The 16,205-nt window shown below is 43.9% G+C and overlaps 1 protein-coding gene and 1 pseudogene across 1 annotated transcript; one reads left to right on the top strand and one right to left on the bottom strand.

Moving 5' to 3' along the window:
* The first annotated feature begins 534 nt into the window (after positions 1-534).
* On the top strand, positions 535-14,729 carry LOC115142596 (envoplakin-like). Its single transcript, XM_029682169.2, has 22 exons — positions 535-794; positions 3,625-3,724; positions 3,846-4,000; positions 4,367-4,490; positions 4,827-4,958; positions 5,078-5,119; positions 5,418-5,579; positions 5,779-5,886; positions 6,086-6,181; positions 6,434-6,547; positions 7,169-7,315; positions 7,611-7,765; positions 7,895-7,995; positions 8,331-8,491; positions 8,894-9,030; positions 9,156-9,294; positions 9,592-9,785; positions 9,955-10,105; positions 10,222-10,305; positions 10,418-10,525; positions 10,677-10,769; positions 10,923-14,729. The coding sequence occupies exons 1-22, from the start codon at positions 742-744 to the stop codon at positions 14,310-14,312; spliced, it is 5,946 nt and encodes a 1,981-aa protein (XP_029538029.1). The 5' UTR covers positions 535-741; the 3' UTR covers positions 14,313-14,729.
* On the bottom strand, positions 14,437-16,162 carry LOC115143642 (CST complex subunit TEN1-like; annotated as a pseudogene).
* Between the last annotated feature and the right edge of the window lie 43 nt (positions 16,163-16,205).

The following is a 16,205-nucleotide window of genomic DNA, read 5'->3' as shown; positions in this document are numbered from 1 at the left end:
TATATTTGACTAAAACATCATAATTTCGAACCTTTCTTACGTTTGCAGATGATCACGTGCCTCTGTATTATGCGTGGGAATACTTGGGAACACATTTCCTAAATGAAAATCACTTGGAGCTGATTTGCTGGTGTTTTTAGTCTTTTATGTGCAACAATGAACATTTTAAAAACTTGGGGGGGCCAAATAAACCCGCCGGCGGGCCGACCAGTTTTACAATATCAACATTTCTATTTGTTTATGCCCCCCCCTTCATCTTGCGTTGTTTAAGGTTTACAGTACCTCCACTACTTATTAGTATCTAATTACCCACAAGCCCATATGTTATTCTACACTGATCCTTATAGAAACATAATGTTTCTCCAGACTAACTCCCTAGCAAAATAGCGACAGTGACTTTAGAAAACCTCAATGAGTGACAGTGAACTAATGAACGGGGAGGGTTGAACTAGAGAGGTGAGTGAGGAGAAGGAGGTGTGTGTAGAACAGGTTGGCCCGGTCCTGTGGAACTAAATAGATTGTCTGGGTGTTGAGTCGACACACTTGTTAACAGGGAGGGGCACAGGTACTCTTTCAGTCAGCTTAATCATAGTGCTGACACCAACAGGGACACACACTAAAAATACGCACAGGGAGTGTGTATCTTATCTGTGACAGCGAGAGAGGAACAGAGAGTGTAAGTGTAAGAGAGACTTGAGTTCTGTCCGTGGAGTGGAACGTCCACTCACCAAAAGACCCAGGATGTTCAAGAAGAAGGACAGTACTACCTTGAAGGGGTCCAGCAAGATCAGCACGTAAGTCTTTAAGGAACGATAGCAAACTCGGTCATGCAACCTCCTCCACCCTACCTCCTTCCTCCTTTCCTCTCCTTTTTCCCTAAACTTGGATTTGTTTCATATTTCCTGTGTTTGCTGTTGTTGCCCTCTTTCTCATAGAATCCTCTGGAATCTCCTTTGTTTATTTCATTCCTAACTCCTGGATAATGGAGATTGGAAGACAGATGGTTTACTGTGTGTTTTGGCATGTTGTTGTAGTCAAGAAGACCAACTTTGTTCTCTGTAAAGATATGAAGGGGAATGTTGTTTGTCTCTTTGGTTGTCTTGATGTTATTGTAGGTTTTTATATGGCCTTAGGTCAGATTTGCTCAGGAGTAGCAGTAGAGGGTCTCCGTCACCTGTGTGTGTGTGTGTGTGTTTGTTTTCAGGTCACGTAAAACAGATTCTAAAATTTGATGACTTTTATCAAATGGTATGGCTCATTAGATTCACATTGATTTGGTGACTATTCACGTCATTATAATGTTCCCCGTGGAGGGATATATGATGGCTTCAAGATTTCTACATTACCACGAAAGAGTAGGACATACAGTACTTAGATAAGGTAGATAGGGACACATATTTTTTTATCAATGTTCATCCATCAATTATGACTCCTATGTCAATACATCATCACCAGCATAGCCTGTAGGCCTAAATTAGCGATAAATCAAATGTCACCCTATAGAAAAATATGCATCACTTGAGCCTCCCTAAGGTTGAAAATCAAACCAGACCTCGGCAAAGGCAGCTTAGCACCAGGATGGTTGGTGTTCATGTTGAGTCAAAGGAGACTGACGTTAACCTGTACGTCTATGGGTGTAACCCTGGTGGAAAGACTCCCGTGAGAAAGATAGGAATGAAAATGCGTGAATACATGGAAGGTGTGTTCGATCATTGTGATGCTATAATAACAGGAGGATTGTCTTATAGTATCCATGCACGACACCTGGACTGAGATGAAAGGTAGAGGTGATGACCATTCAGAGAGAGGAGTGCCACTGGTTTCACCCTGCCTCAGGGTCACTGTGTGTCTGATGGCCCTGCTGATCAGGGCAGGGCAGGGCAGATAAGGCCTCTGTCTGTGCTGTTCAGCTGGTTACTCCACTTCCTATGGGTGTTGGCTCACCCTCTCGCCACGGTGGTGCAAATGGGATATTTAAAGGGAATGTCCTTGTCTGATTTATAGACGGCTTGTCTCTCTGTTATTAAACACAATTGAAACATCTGTATCAGCACTGTGAAGGATGCTACAGTACAACTGTTGATGAAGCATTTAATGACAGCAAAGATATTTTAGTATAGTAGGTCTATCGTAGTTGTGGCGGAGGGCATTCGTGTAAAGTCTAGGGCCTGCATTTAATGTGTTTAAGGCACTTAAATATTTCACCCGGTCCATCACCTGTAGAAGTTGTCATTGGAGGGATAGTGGTGTTTAAAGAGGAGGTTTGTGAGTCCTGTAGTGCTGGTATTTAAAGGGGAGGTTAGTGACTTCAGTGCTGGTATTTAAAGGGGAGGTTAGTGACTTCAGTGCTGGTATGGTCCACAGGTACAGGTTGACGTGAGAACACAAATCTACGTATTACTGAATCTGTCATCTTATGCTGCTGGTACAAGCATATGTAATCTCATTGCATCATAATACATGTTTTACTGTTGATAACAACACTTTCATGTCAAAATGGTGCCTTAGGTTAAAAGGAACATGGGCAAAAATGTTGGGGTCGTCAAATGTAGTCAGTTCAGCAAATTCAACTGCACAGTTAAAGTAGTGGACTATTTTCTACACATGCACTGTATATCACCTGAATTGGTGAAATTAATTGATCCCAACTCAGATGAAGTTGTAAGACGACAGTTACATACTGTATTTTACAGTTTATCAGGCAATCTGAATAGCCTGGATTCAAAGCTGTGGAGAAGTATTCAACACACTTCCAACACTCTGGAGATCAATGCTCTACCTTGAACACTGCCCTGGGAGAGTACCCACTAGGTCGGCAGAGAGAGAGAGCAATACAGGTCGTCACAGTCACACAGAGGGAGTGACAGAGAGACAAACAAATAGTTGAGAGAGACAAACAAACAGCGTTTTGGGAATTACCAGGTGGGGCAGGGGAAGTGATTCACCCTCCTGTTGATCCCAGGTCGTTACCGCTAGAGACCATTGGTGTACGTCCCAAATGGCACACTATTCCCTACGTAGTGCACTACATTTGACCAGAGACATGGTCAAAAGTACTGCACTACGAAAGGAATAGGGTGCCTTTTGGGACTCACATTGGTTTCAGTTCAAGAGTCTTATGTAGGGCCAGGAGTTTTTCCTGAACATCAAGAACTCAGTGCCCTAGTTATAGGTTCTAGCTATGGCCCAGAGTTCTTCCTGGTCAAGTCACAAAGACTTGGTCCTAGTCATACATTTGGACTTTTGTTAGTCTTGGATAAAGGGACAAAGGGAAGTTAGTTCACGGAGGACATCTTCACACACATCTACTCTGTCCGTGTCACTATCTATTCTTAGCCTGTGGTTTTATATATAATGATTTGAGTGGATAGCTTACACAAGGATAATGGCCTCAGCATCCATCTTAAATGTTTAGGACCTTGACCTTCATTGGTCACTTAAGTCAAGGACAACAACTCAGACGCTCGTAAATGGTCCAAAACTTTTTTAAAATTATTGATAGGATTCAGACAGAGATTCCATTTCCACATTCCTCTCTCTGCCTCTTTCCTCTTTGCATTTTGTATCTTCTTTGCTATTTTTCTAAATCAGATCTTTAACCTTTAACCTTTGCCCTCTAAACAGTTCCACAGCCAACGACTTGGCCTTGGTGATTGCACGCATGCAAAAGAATTCCGACCAGGTGGAGAAAGATGTCCTCCGGGCCGAAGAGCTACTTGCTGTGGTGAGAACACATACCGACGGACTCTCTCTTTCTTTCTCTCTAAATAATAGTGTTTTCATGGACTTAAATTCTGGCCACTATTCATTCTCTGGACTCACCTACTGTCTTCATTGCCATGTAGGATGAAGAGAATGAGAAGAAAAACCGGCCCCTCCAGCACCAGAAAGTGGTGGCAAGCAACCTGTCTGAGGCTGAGGGCCTGCTGAATGACCTCTTCCTGGATGTGGACAAGGCCAAGAAGTACAAACACCCCCAAGGCAGCGAGATAGAGAGCGAGTGAGTGACCTCTTCTAGGCCCATCCCACTGGGCACAGACATGAATTCAATGTTTATTCCACATTGGTTCAACACAATTTCATTGAAATGATATGGAAACAATGTTGATTAAACCAGTGTGTGCCCAGTGGGATATCTCTTATTAACGCTGATATCATTTGGGCTCTTTAGCTGCTTCAAAAAAATTAGTCTTTGCAGAAATCCATCTTTCCCTTTAAGACATTTGATCATTGGGAGATGCAGTGAGGGTCCAGCCTGATTTATTTACTAAAATGTGTTTCTCTTGCCAGTTCTTTGTTATCATGCTCATGCTAAACATACTAAATGTATTTTCCCCTCCCTTCCTCAACCTTTTGGTCATTCCAGTGTCAGTCACCTTCATGACCGCTGGCTGAAAGACTGTGCCTTCTACCGGGACATCTATGAGCCTGTCAACGATGTGGAGCTGAAGCCCAGAATCGACTGGGCTTCAGTGCTCAATCAGAAACAGGTAAAATCAAGTGTCCTCTTCTTCTTTGGCAACTAACTTAAGACCAAGCCTCCCTATTGTAAACATCCTTATAGAATCATGGTGCTCATCCCCTTGACAAACTGTTCTGTTGACCAATCCAAGCTGAACTTTACTTCAGTTGTACTATATACTGACTGACTTAGCTAACACAACAGTACACAACACAACTAATACAACAGTACATCGTTATCCTACAGTTCATGTTCATTTAAGATACCCCATAAGAATGCATACTACCATAAAGCCTCTTTAGTTTTCTTCTGAGTCTAATTGTGTACATGACTGACCATACCCTTCTGCGTGTCTGTCTCTCAGAGGGAGGTGAACACAGAAGAGTACGGGCCCACCATGGCTGACCTGAAGAAGCAGATCGCTGCCCACAACATACTGCACAAGGAGATCGAGGCCTACAGCTCTCAGCTCAGCCTCAGCTCCACCAGCACCAAGGTAACCCCTTCAACTCTCTCATCTCCGTGACAATGAATTCAAGGGTTCATGGATTTAATGGACGTGTTTGGAAACATCTTGTAGCTAGTGAACATGACAACAATTAATTTGTGTTTCAGGAGGAGTATGCTGCCATCAAGAAACAATACAACAATATTTTGGTAAGTCATAGTTATCATATGGGTACTGTGAGATCCAGAGGAGGCTGGTGGGAGGAGGTATAGGAGGATGGGGTCATTGTAATGGCTGGAATGGAATAAATGGAACAGAGTCCAACATGCGGTTTCCAAATGTTTGATGTGTTTGATACCGTTCCATTTATTCTTATAGCTCCTCCCACCAGCCTCCTCTGATGGGATCGGTGGGATTTCACTTTCAACCTAAAAGTAATTGAAACATATGTTCTCTTTTTGGTGTGGCTCTTTACAGTTGTTATATAATATTCTTATATTTCCACAGGACAATTCAAAATGGCGGCACCACTACCTAAGCAGTCTGTATGACTACATGCAGAGCTGTAACAAGGAGCTGACTTATCTCGGAGACGAACAGACAAAAATCCTGAAACAGGACTGGAGCGACCACATGTTGGACCCTCCAGACGTCCGCAGACAGTATGAGGTGAGAGTCCATCTTAGGGGTCAAATAGAGTGTCACTCAATGTCAATAAGACTCAACATAACAATAAAGTATGAAACTGTTGCTTGAGGAGCTGCTTCATAGGTTTCTGGCATGGATGTACATTTAGTTTTCCATTACTGAATGAGCCATGTTCAGGGGCATCATATTTCTTTTTTTCTTTAAAAAAAATCTCAATCAGAACTTCAAGAACAACAGCTTGCTGTCCCATGAAAGTGAAGTGAACAAACTCCAGGACGACGGTGATCGACTCCTTGAGCTGAAGCACCCGGCCAGCACCACAATACAGGTACATGCCAATAACCAATTCCAACTTTAAGTACACCTCCCCTTCTAGACGATTAGCATTTTACTTTGTCTTCCATCAAGAATCAATCACTCTTCTATAGATTAGACTTCTACATGTAGGTCCACCAAGTTTACAATGTTCCTGAAAGATATCGAGATGTTCCCTTTACGTGATGCCTTCATCTTTATACTTGTTTCAGGCTCAGAGAGATTCTTTGCGGAATGAGTGGCAGAAGTTCCTCAACCTGTGCATCTGCCAAGAGACCCATCTGGATTACATAGAGGATTTCAAGAAGGTACATGTCACTCAGAATACATTAACAAGGCTTCATAGTATCTACATCAGCTTAGAATAATATTCAGATTCCTGCTTTTATTGTCAGAATGGAAAGGGTATCTTCTGTTTGGTTTTGAACCAGAAATGTCCCTAAGCACATTACCATAGACATTCAAACTGCAGCATGATCAGTAAACTGGATAGGTCAAAGATACTGTATGTGAAAAAGGTACCATGTTCTGATGTGTTGTCTGTCTGTGTCCCTGTTCAGTACCAACTAGATGTGGAGACACTATCGGAGTCTCTGAGTGAACTCAACTCTAGCCTGAAGAAAGTGGAAGGCACAACTGGGAAGAGTGGCTCAGCGATGACTCTTCAACTGGAGGTAAAATAAGATATCGTTTATTAGTCCATACTAGATGGAAATTTGTCTTCTGCTTTTTTCCCAGCCTCTCCGACACGCACGCACACACGCACACACACACACACAAATACAAATATAGGTAATGCCAGGATGTGAACACTTATCTATTGTACATCTGGATGCAGTTCCAATCTCATTGAATCTTCGGTGTTAACCTGCGCAGTAAACTTTCAACACACCCAGGAAACATAAAGATGCTACATTGCATTTCATATTGAACAGAAAAAAAATCAAACTCATGCTTTTACCTCTGCACATTTATTATCAATGTAAAATACATGTACAAAAACGTTTTTCAAGTCCAGCCTTTTTTTCTACAATGTCACTTTGTGGGCTTTAACTCCCTGCACCACAATAGGGAAATAAATGGTAGTGTGCGTGTTAACACTTCACTTCTAAAGACATTGCATCTCTTTCACACATTATCAGATGTTATCATGACATTACCCTACTACATTATGTAAATAATGTGAAGAAAAAGGGTTATGCCGAAATGCAATGCAGGTGGTCCTAATTCCGCTTTACCACTCTCTCTCCTTCTCTCTCTCTTTTTCTTTCTCCATCTCTCTCTCTCTCTCTCAGGCGGAGGAGAGCACGGTGCAACGTAACGAGCAGCTCTTGGCTGACCTGAGGAAGAGGAGCACCACCATCGCCCCCCTCAAGCTGCGCCGCTGCCCGCCCACCAGGTCCACCACCGTGGATTCCCTCTGTGACTGGAAGACTGAGAAGGTATGACCAGCTGCTCTGACCTCTCACCTTATAACTTTGACCCTGTCCTGGAGCCTCCACCACAGGTTACGGTATGAAGTCAAAGCGGATTCCAAACCTCTGTAGAATCTTTGATAAAGCTCATGTGTAGGCTCATGTAAACATCACAAAACCAAACATTACTGTAACTAGGGAACTCACTAAAGTAAATTAAAGTTCCTAGATACCTCAGTTTTGGACATTGTGTTTGTAAGATGAAAAGGAATATTTACATGTGATCCATTTTGAGGAAAGTTCTCTCTTTGTGTTCTTTTAGGCTGATCTCACTCGAGGGGACAAGTTCACCCTCAAGTCGAATTCAGACATTGAGAACTGGAACGTATTGACCAGCAGTGGGGCAACCAAAACCTTTCCAGGGGTCTGCTTCCTGATCCCACCCCCTGACCCAGAGGCCATTGCCACCGTAGACATGTAAGCAACAGGAGAATATGTCATTTATGTCAATTATATGACAAGCATATGGAAAAATAATACGTCAATTTTGTGAATTAAAATGCCTCAGTTCTAACGATTTTTGTGTGTGTGTGTGTGCGCGCGCAGACATGGTGATGTGCTTGACGACATCAAGAAGAGGAGGGCTGTTTATTTAGGCACGATGAAAGACAAGATCCGTTGTGTCGAAGAGAAACCCGTATACACAGGTGAGAAAAAGTTGCTCCATTAATCCCAGTACCCCAAAACAAAGCCTTCCAAATAACTCTGGAACTGCTACTGTTACTGCTAGGATCCTTAACTGTAAATAAGGAGAAATGGCTTCTCCAACTTTTGATTCAACATTGTCCCTAAACCACATTGTGATATCACATTCAATTCATCACATCATGTAAACCCCAAGCCAAAGTGTATTTATGGGACATGTGTACATATACAATGTGTGAAATTAACTACGGGTGCAGATATAATGGCACCCTATTGCCTACATAGTGCACTACTTTTGATTAGGCCAGATTATCATTGCCCTGTTTCCCCCACATAGCCCCACCGTCCAACCCCAAAGCTAAAGCCGTGACCAGTCAGCTGGATAAGCTGGATGAGGACCTGGTCAAAGCCAAGCAGGACATGTTGAGCCGTCTGAGGGCCCCGCTGGACCGCAGTGACCCCACCGCCGACCTGGCCAAGAGGCTGAAGGATCAAGAGGTGAGAGAGAGAGAGTCTTGTTTTTAACAGATACAGATACAGGTGGAAATGAGCAAGGAGACAGAGAAGGAGGGAGAAAGAGAGTAGAGGTGGAGCCGGGATTCGTACCCATTACCCATTAGACCAGCCTCAGGCACAGTCTAAGGGGACAACCGAAATGGCACCCTATTCCACTACTTTTGATAGACGTCTACCAGCCATTGTAACTGTACAATATATCTTCATGCTGTTAAACTCACTAAATCTGAATAATTATAGGTTGACATTGATGGATTCGTGCCTCCTAAGATGATGATGACAATGATGATGAGTCTAATGTCTACGGCGATGATGATGATAGTTATGCTATTGTTGGTGAGGATGGTACTGATCCTAATGATATGGTGGTTGTATCTCTTGTAGAAAGCAGCAGATGCTCTGGCAGCTATGGAGCAGCCGAAGTTGGAGAAGGACATCTCCAAAGGCCTTGCAGCCAAACTTCAAGCTGCCAAGGACAAGCAAGATAGCATCGCAGCCCTGGCCGACCTATTTAACAAGAAGTACAACCATTTTACAAACATACATTATCACCGATCACCTGTCTTATCGATATATTATCCGAAAATAGAATCAAACAGCAGATCTTGCTGTTAATTATTATTATTTTTTGCCATTTCTTCTATAGGGCTAATGCATCTCTGAACCTGGAGAAGCAGATCAAGAAAGTGGATGGCATCGTCTCTGGCTTTGAGGAAAAGCTGAATAAGGATGGCCCTATCCCAGATGTCCCTAATGCTATTCAGGCCCGCACCCAGGAGATCCAGGTGGGTGGGACATTACCAGTGCACCCTATTCCCTATATAGTGAACTACTTTTGACCAGGACCATTGCCTACACTGCCTTGGATTAGTGTGCCATTCTGTACACAACTCATCTTTCTCAAGAGAACCAAATAGATTCTACAGATTCTATCCTTGATCAAATTGGACCAGAGAATACCCTAGTAGTTGACTTGAAGTAATAAAGGACTATATCATTTGACTGCACATATCAGTCATCCCTTCTAATTGAGCTAAAAGCACCCCACCAGGACACATATTTATCATATCGGTTCTCTACAGAGTCTGCGTAAGGATGTGGCGGGCTCTCAGGATGAACTGAAGAAGCTGGGCCAGGACCTGGAGACCAGCGAGCAGCTGTGTAGTTCCCTGCAGCAGGGCTACCAGGAGTACTGCCCAGACATCCATCGCCAGGGGACCCAGGTCAAACAACTACAGAACCGCTACTCTAACGTCAACAACCAGCTGAAGGAGAGGTGAGCCCAGGGCCACTTTGCCTGTTAGCTAACGTTGACCACACACACCATGTCTGCAAATATATGGTATCAAAATAGTCCATTTGTTTGCTCGAACATCAGATGAAAATAATAATTGTTTTCAGTTTGTCACCACAAAAGTGTTTTTCATTGCGTTTTTCTGTCTCAGGGAGGGCCTCTTGCAAGAGGCTGCAGGCAAGAACCAGGAATTCCAGAACACAAGCAAATCTCTGAATTCCTTCCTGAAAAATCTGCCCGACAACAAGATCAGCCCCAGCGATGACCTATCACAGGTCAACTCCAAGCAGACCTCCCAGAAGGTCAGTCTGTTTGTGTTGTGTGTTAAGAAGCTCTGAAATTGTTGGTGATATTCTTCAAATATCATTGTAAGACACATATTTTGCAATCAAGTTTAATTTAGTAATTTTTATTGCAGAGGGTGGTGGATGACATCAAGAGGAAGGGAGACGACCTGGACAGAGTGCTTGACCTTTCCCAAGATTTGCAGAATATCCTCAATGTAAGACTCCGATTAAGTTACATTATCCTACTGCATCATGATTAACCTTGTATTTGTGTAACAGATATTTGAATATTGAATAATAAAATCTTTATTTCAACTGCTTGTGCAGGAATATGAGGTCAACACTGACAAATACAGCAGCACCCTCGACAATGTGGGATGCAAAGATTCCAAAACACGTCACACCTCCACCCTTGCTGATACTGTGCAGAACCAGGTAATACACGAAGGATGGAAGTCAATAGACACAAATGACATTCATGTTTATCCACTTCTATGCAGACCAGTGTAGGGCGCGTCATGTTTCCCTGCATGTTTTCTTGAGCACTGTGAGCTGAAGGATGGCTGTACTTCTTTGTGTATTACAGGAAAAGGCTGTGGTGAACCACTATGCTAAAACATCCGCTGAGAATGACCAGCTGCTCAATCAGATGGGCTTTGCTAAGAACCTCATCGCTCAGGTGAGTTGGAAAATCTAGCTAAACATAACATTTCTTTCCCACTGCCAGTTTTGATCAATTGAATGTGTTTCGGATACAAAATTATTAAAATGTTGAAGTATTTTCCCTGAAATTTATTTTAAAACTATGCTTTTTTTGTTTTACTTTTTGCAGAAACATGAGAAACAATCCATAGAACCGACCATAAAATCAACCATGAACATAAAGAGCCTGCAGCAAGAGTTGAGTGCGGAGAGCGATAGACGCAGCCGTGCTGAGACTGACGTGGCAACGTTCAAGACCAGGATGCTGTCTCTGAAGAGCCGTAAAGGGATGCATCGAGTTGAGGAGAAGGAGGTGCTCGAGTACTACCGCGACCCAAAACTGGAAACCGACCTAAAAGATCTAGAGGACCAAATCCACAAAGAGGCCTTGAAGCGCAGCCGTACCCAGGGTGAGATCGAGGGTGTGAAAATCAAAATCGCTACTTTTGGGGACGACCTCAAGTGCGTCAAGCCCAAACTGGTGACTAGAGAGGTGACTGAGTTTGAGAGAGATCCTCAGTTGGATGTAGAAGCCTCCAAGTTAAAAGATGAGATCGGCAAGATAAAGAATGAGGTACGAGTAAAAGAGGGAGAAGTCATTCAACAGAAGACAGAGGTCACCATCCTGAATGCTACAAGACCCAACATCAGGGAGAAGGTTATGAAAAAGGAGGTGATTCGATTGGAGAAGGATCCAGAGATGCTCAAGGCTGTTAAAACCTTTGAGAAGGAAATCACAGATGAAGGCAACAAGAGCAAGACTCTGAATGATGAGATCTTCCAAACAAGGAGCCAGATCAATGCATTGGAGAGGATCATTCCCACCATTCAGCCCAAGGTGGTCACCAGGGAGGTGAAGAAAGTCGAACAGGACCCTGAGCTCATCAATGAATCCAAGAGGATTCGATCAGGCCTAGAGGGAGAGAAAATTGAGACAGACTCCCTGGTCAAGGAGGTCTCTCAGCTCAAAATTCGGTATAGCGAGGTGGGGCAATGGAAGCCCAAGGTCGAACTCAAGGAAATTGTCAATGAGATCTACCGCATAGATCCACAAACAGAGTCGGAGATAAAGCGCCTGAAGAAAGATGTTCAAGACTTCAACAAGCAGCGTTCTGACTTACAGGACCAGATCACTTTGGTCATGGTCGATCTGGAAGCCCTGCGTTCCAAGAAGCCAAAGGTGGAGCTGAAGGAAGTCATCCAAGACGTGGTGAAAGAGGAGAGGAGCCCTGAGAACGAAAGAGAGATACAGAGGCTCAATGATCAGGTGAACCATGTACACCGAACTTATAATAATGTAGAGGACCAGATTAACCTCCTGAGAAAAGAGAGGGACGAGTGGAAAGCAGAAAAATCCAAGGTGGAGACAAAGCTGATGACCAAAGAGATCTTCAAGTATGAGGATGATCCACTCTTGGAGAAGGAGGCAGATCGGCTGAGAAAGGAGGTACGCGATGAGCAACAGTGTCGCCGTACCACGGAGGAGATGGTGTTCGACCTGCAAAACAAGTACATCCTGCTGGAGAGACAAAAGCCAGAGGAAAAAGTGGTGGTGCAGGAGGTGGTGCGTCTACAGAAGGACCCCAAGCAGATAGTTGAGCATGATAAGCTTGGCAGGAGCCTGGATGAGGAGGTTAAGTCCCGCCGGCAGCTAGAGCTTGAGATGCAAAAACTTAAAACCTTAGTGGAGGAGAAGGAGAACATCCTAAAGCAGAGTGATGAACATCAGAAGAAGATTCAAGTGGAGTCTGAACTGAAACAGATCAAACTGCGCATCAAAGAGCTGGAGAATGCCCCACCGCCCATCGAGGAGAGTATCGTTGTCGAGGAGGTCCTGAAAGTTGAGAGAGACCCTAGACTGGAGAGGATGACCAACGGTCTTCGCTCAGACATGGACAAGGAAACCAATGACGTCCTGAATATTCAGAGAAACATCAGGAACACTAATGTCAAGCTTGAGCTCATTCAGCGAGAAAAGGCCGTAGAGAAGACGGTGTACAAAGAGGTGATCCGGGTGGAGAAAGACCAGGCTGTAGAAGCAGAGAGATACCGCCTGAAGGGCCTGGTGTCTCAGGAGAAACATGCCAGGCAGGACCTGGAGGAAAAAATCAAACAGCTCTCTGACAAACTCAACCGACTGAATGGCAGTCAGTCGAGCACTTCTCGGGAAGAGACAAGTCTCATTCTGGCCAGGGATGCCTCGCAGAGGGAGAAAGACAACCTCACCCGGGAGCTGAGGAAGTTGGAGTCTGAGAGGCAAGACATCAGCTTATCGTTCCAGCAGCAGACCAAGCTGATGAGCGAGAGAAGCCAGATCCACAGACAAAAGAGCGTCAAGATGGAGTCTGACGTGCAGCGTCTGGAGAGGGAGATACTGGACGAGAAAGACACGATCCACCAGAAAGACAACGCCATCAGGATACTCCAGAGGGAAAAGGAGAAGGAAGACAATACAGAGACCCAGACAAAGGAGACCAATGTCTCCACTAAAATCACTATCTTGGATCCTGTTACTGGCAAAGAACTATCTCCATATGAAGCCTACCTGCAGGGACTGATCGACCGTGCCCAGTACATGCATCTGCAAGAGCTGGAGTGTGATTGGGAGGAAATAACTTCGATGGGACCTAATGGGGAGACCTCTGTGCTGCAGGATCGCAAGAGCGGCAAGCAGTACTCTATCAAAAATGCCTTGAGAGATGGAAAACTGACCCAGTATGATTTGCAAAAATACAAGGATGGGAAAATGCCCATTTCAGAGTTTGCACTTCTTGTCGCAGGTGAAAAAGAAAAACAGCCCAAGTTCAACTCAATCACATCAAAGCTGGAATCCTCGCTAAAGTCGTCCCCTACCAGCAGCACCCCTGTTCCTGCCCCTAAGGAGAGATATCCTATCGCTGGGGTAATTGACACAAACACGGACACGTGCTTCTCCATACGCAGTGCAGTGGCCCGCAAGCTGATCGAAAGCGGCACGGCACAAAAGCTGTTGGAAGCACAGGCTGCTACAGGGGGCATCGTTGACATCAGCAACAAGGAGAGATACTCGGTCCACAAAGCAGCCGAGAGGGACCTCATCGATTCGAGCCAACTGCAGAGTCTACTCAATGCCCAGAAAGCCTACACTGGCGTGGAGGACCCCACGACTAGAGAACGCCTGTCGGTGGGAGGGGCCGTCCTGAAAGGTTGGATGCCCAAAGAAACTGCCCTGCGTTACATGGAGGTGCAACACCTGACAGGAGGGCTGGTAAATCCCAACAACACGGACCGTGTGGGCATACAGGAGGCCATTGGAGCCAAGATGATTGACAGCACCATGATGAGAGAGCTTCAGGACGAGTACAACTACGCCAAGGAAATCGTCGACCCCACAACAAAGGATAAAATCAACTACAAGCAAGCGATGGCCCGCTGCAAGACAGATCCTCAGTCTGGCCTACTGATGCTACCTGCTTCCTCCAAAGTGTCTGGCAGCAGCTACATCCCTACATACAACTCTCATCGATTTTCTCCTAGATAATAGACCTGTTAACAGTGTGCTTGGAGGGTATTCTTGTCTCTAGGGTGATTTTTAATATGAAGTCAAATGATATTGTATAAACTTAAATATCAATAGAATGTATCATTTTAATTTTGTCTGAAAATATTGCGTAGCTCACTGTTAGGTCCTGATTGTTGCTGCTGAGTTGCTTTTGTTTAACAACATTCTTTGGAGATGGCAGAATCTACTTTAAAAAAGGAAAGACACAAAGGAGTTTTATGTTTTTAAAAATTGTATCCTTGATATTATTGTTTTACTAGAGCTGATGGGACATGGTGCAATGTTATTGACTAAGTTTTGCTTGTCTATTTCTTACTTTCCTGACACGGATCCTTTTAAATGCAACCTTGATACTGTATCAAGAAAATAATTACTCATTAAAGATTATATTGTCAACATGCTTGCTTCTTCAATTCCAACAAAATAAAATAATTAACTACCAAAAAAATAAAGCAACACGATAACACACACCTCGTCCATAAATACATCTAATATCAAATCAAGAAGATTTGATTTGTTTCTCACAAATATACATTTCCAAGCTACATATCAGTTTTCATTCACAAATATAACCATTGCATAAATGGCTACATCAAACATTCTCTCTTATCTTAGATTAGCTACAATAAGAATATAAGTATGCATTTTCTTGATCTACTTCATACACCTGACCCAACATTCAGTGAACCTGCCTAACTCTGTCAGCAGGAAGAGGGTGACTTCCAGAATTGATATCGTATGACAAATAATGGCAGGACTTTACAGTGCACCAGAACAAGCAGCTTTTGTGTATCGAATCAGGATTTCCTCCAGTCTTTTTATATCCCAATTCCACCCTTCGCCATTCTAAATTAGCGAAAGGCAGAGTCTCATAATTTTGACATCCCCATGTAAATCGGCTATTTGGGAAAATGTCCAGACCATAAAAAATCTGACCTTTTGACACGATCCATCTGAGGTCATATAAACATTACAACATGTCATTAAATTCCACCTGGTTCATAACTTTCCACGAGTAGCACTGTATCAGATGAATTCTTATTGGGGTCCAGGTCAGAGAGGAGCAGGTGGCCGAGCAGCAGTAGCAGCATCTCCCTTGCCCTCCCCCCTCTCTCTGAAGTAGCTCTGTTCATTGACACCTACCTCTCTGTAGCAGGACTAGGTTGACCCCATCCACACAGTTCAGCACACGGGCATGGGCCATCACCTCCTGTGAAGAGATTAGTATGTGGGTTTTGGGAGTTGCAAAGCATATAAACCAAATAAAAACCTCATCTTACCCTCGGCTTTTTCAATCTCGCCCAGAACTATGTACTGGGCTCCAATGATGGGGTCAAAGGGTTCCACAAATGTTGTCTGAACAACTTGGTGCTGCATGATGGATAGATAGTGTAGCCTTTTCTAGATTCACCAATCTAGAAAATGAACTGGTCTGTTAGCCATGCAATCCAAAAGGTATTTTAAAAAATACGATTATTGACTATTATTAGGTATATTGTGTTAAAGACAGTACCAGGGGAGGCTGCTGACGGAAGAACGGCTCAAAATGATGTCCAGAACGGAGCGAATGGAGACCATGTTCCATGCATTTGATAACATTCCACTGATTCGCTCCAGTCATAACCACGAGCCCGTTCTGCACAATTAAAGGTGCCAGCAACCTCATGCGGTAGACACTCCTCACCTTCCAAGTGTTCTCATTGAATCTCCCTACTTGACTGCACCAGAGTTGACTTCCCAAAGGAAATGAAAGACTGCAGGTGCTGGAAGCATCTTCTCAAGAAGTTATCAAAGGTTAAAATAGGTCAAATACCATAAAGATGCCAGTTGTGTGTTTTGCCAGTTCAAGGCGGTAATGTTTCACAATGTCAC

This window comes from Oncorhynchus nerka, linkage group LG15, assembly GCF_034236695.1.
Source record: "Oncorhynchus nerka isolate Pitt River linkage group LG15, Oner_Uvic_2.0, whole genome shotgun sequence".
Taxonomy (NCBI): Eukaryota; Metazoa; Chordata; class Actinopteri; order Salmoniformes; family Salmonidae; genus Oncorhynchus; species Oncorhynchus nerka.
The sequence above is the reverse complement of the archived record's forward strand: the minus strand, read 5'-3'. Positions and strand labels throughout refer to the sequence as shown.

Excerpts from the sequence above, each read along its gene's own strand:
- LOC115142596 (XM_029682169.2), top strand. The coding sequence starts at position 742 with ATGTTCAAGAAGAAGGACAGTACTACCTTGAAGGGGTCCAGCAAGATC. Across the intron at positions 5,887-6,085 it reads CGGCCAGCACCACAATACAG|GCTCAGAGAGATTCTTTGCG; the intron begins GTACATGCCAAT and ends TACTTGTTTCAG. Across the intron at positions 6,182-6,433 it reads ACATAGAGGATTTCAAGAAG|TACCAACTAGATGTGGAGAC; the intron begins GTACATGTCACT and ends GTCCCTGTTCAG.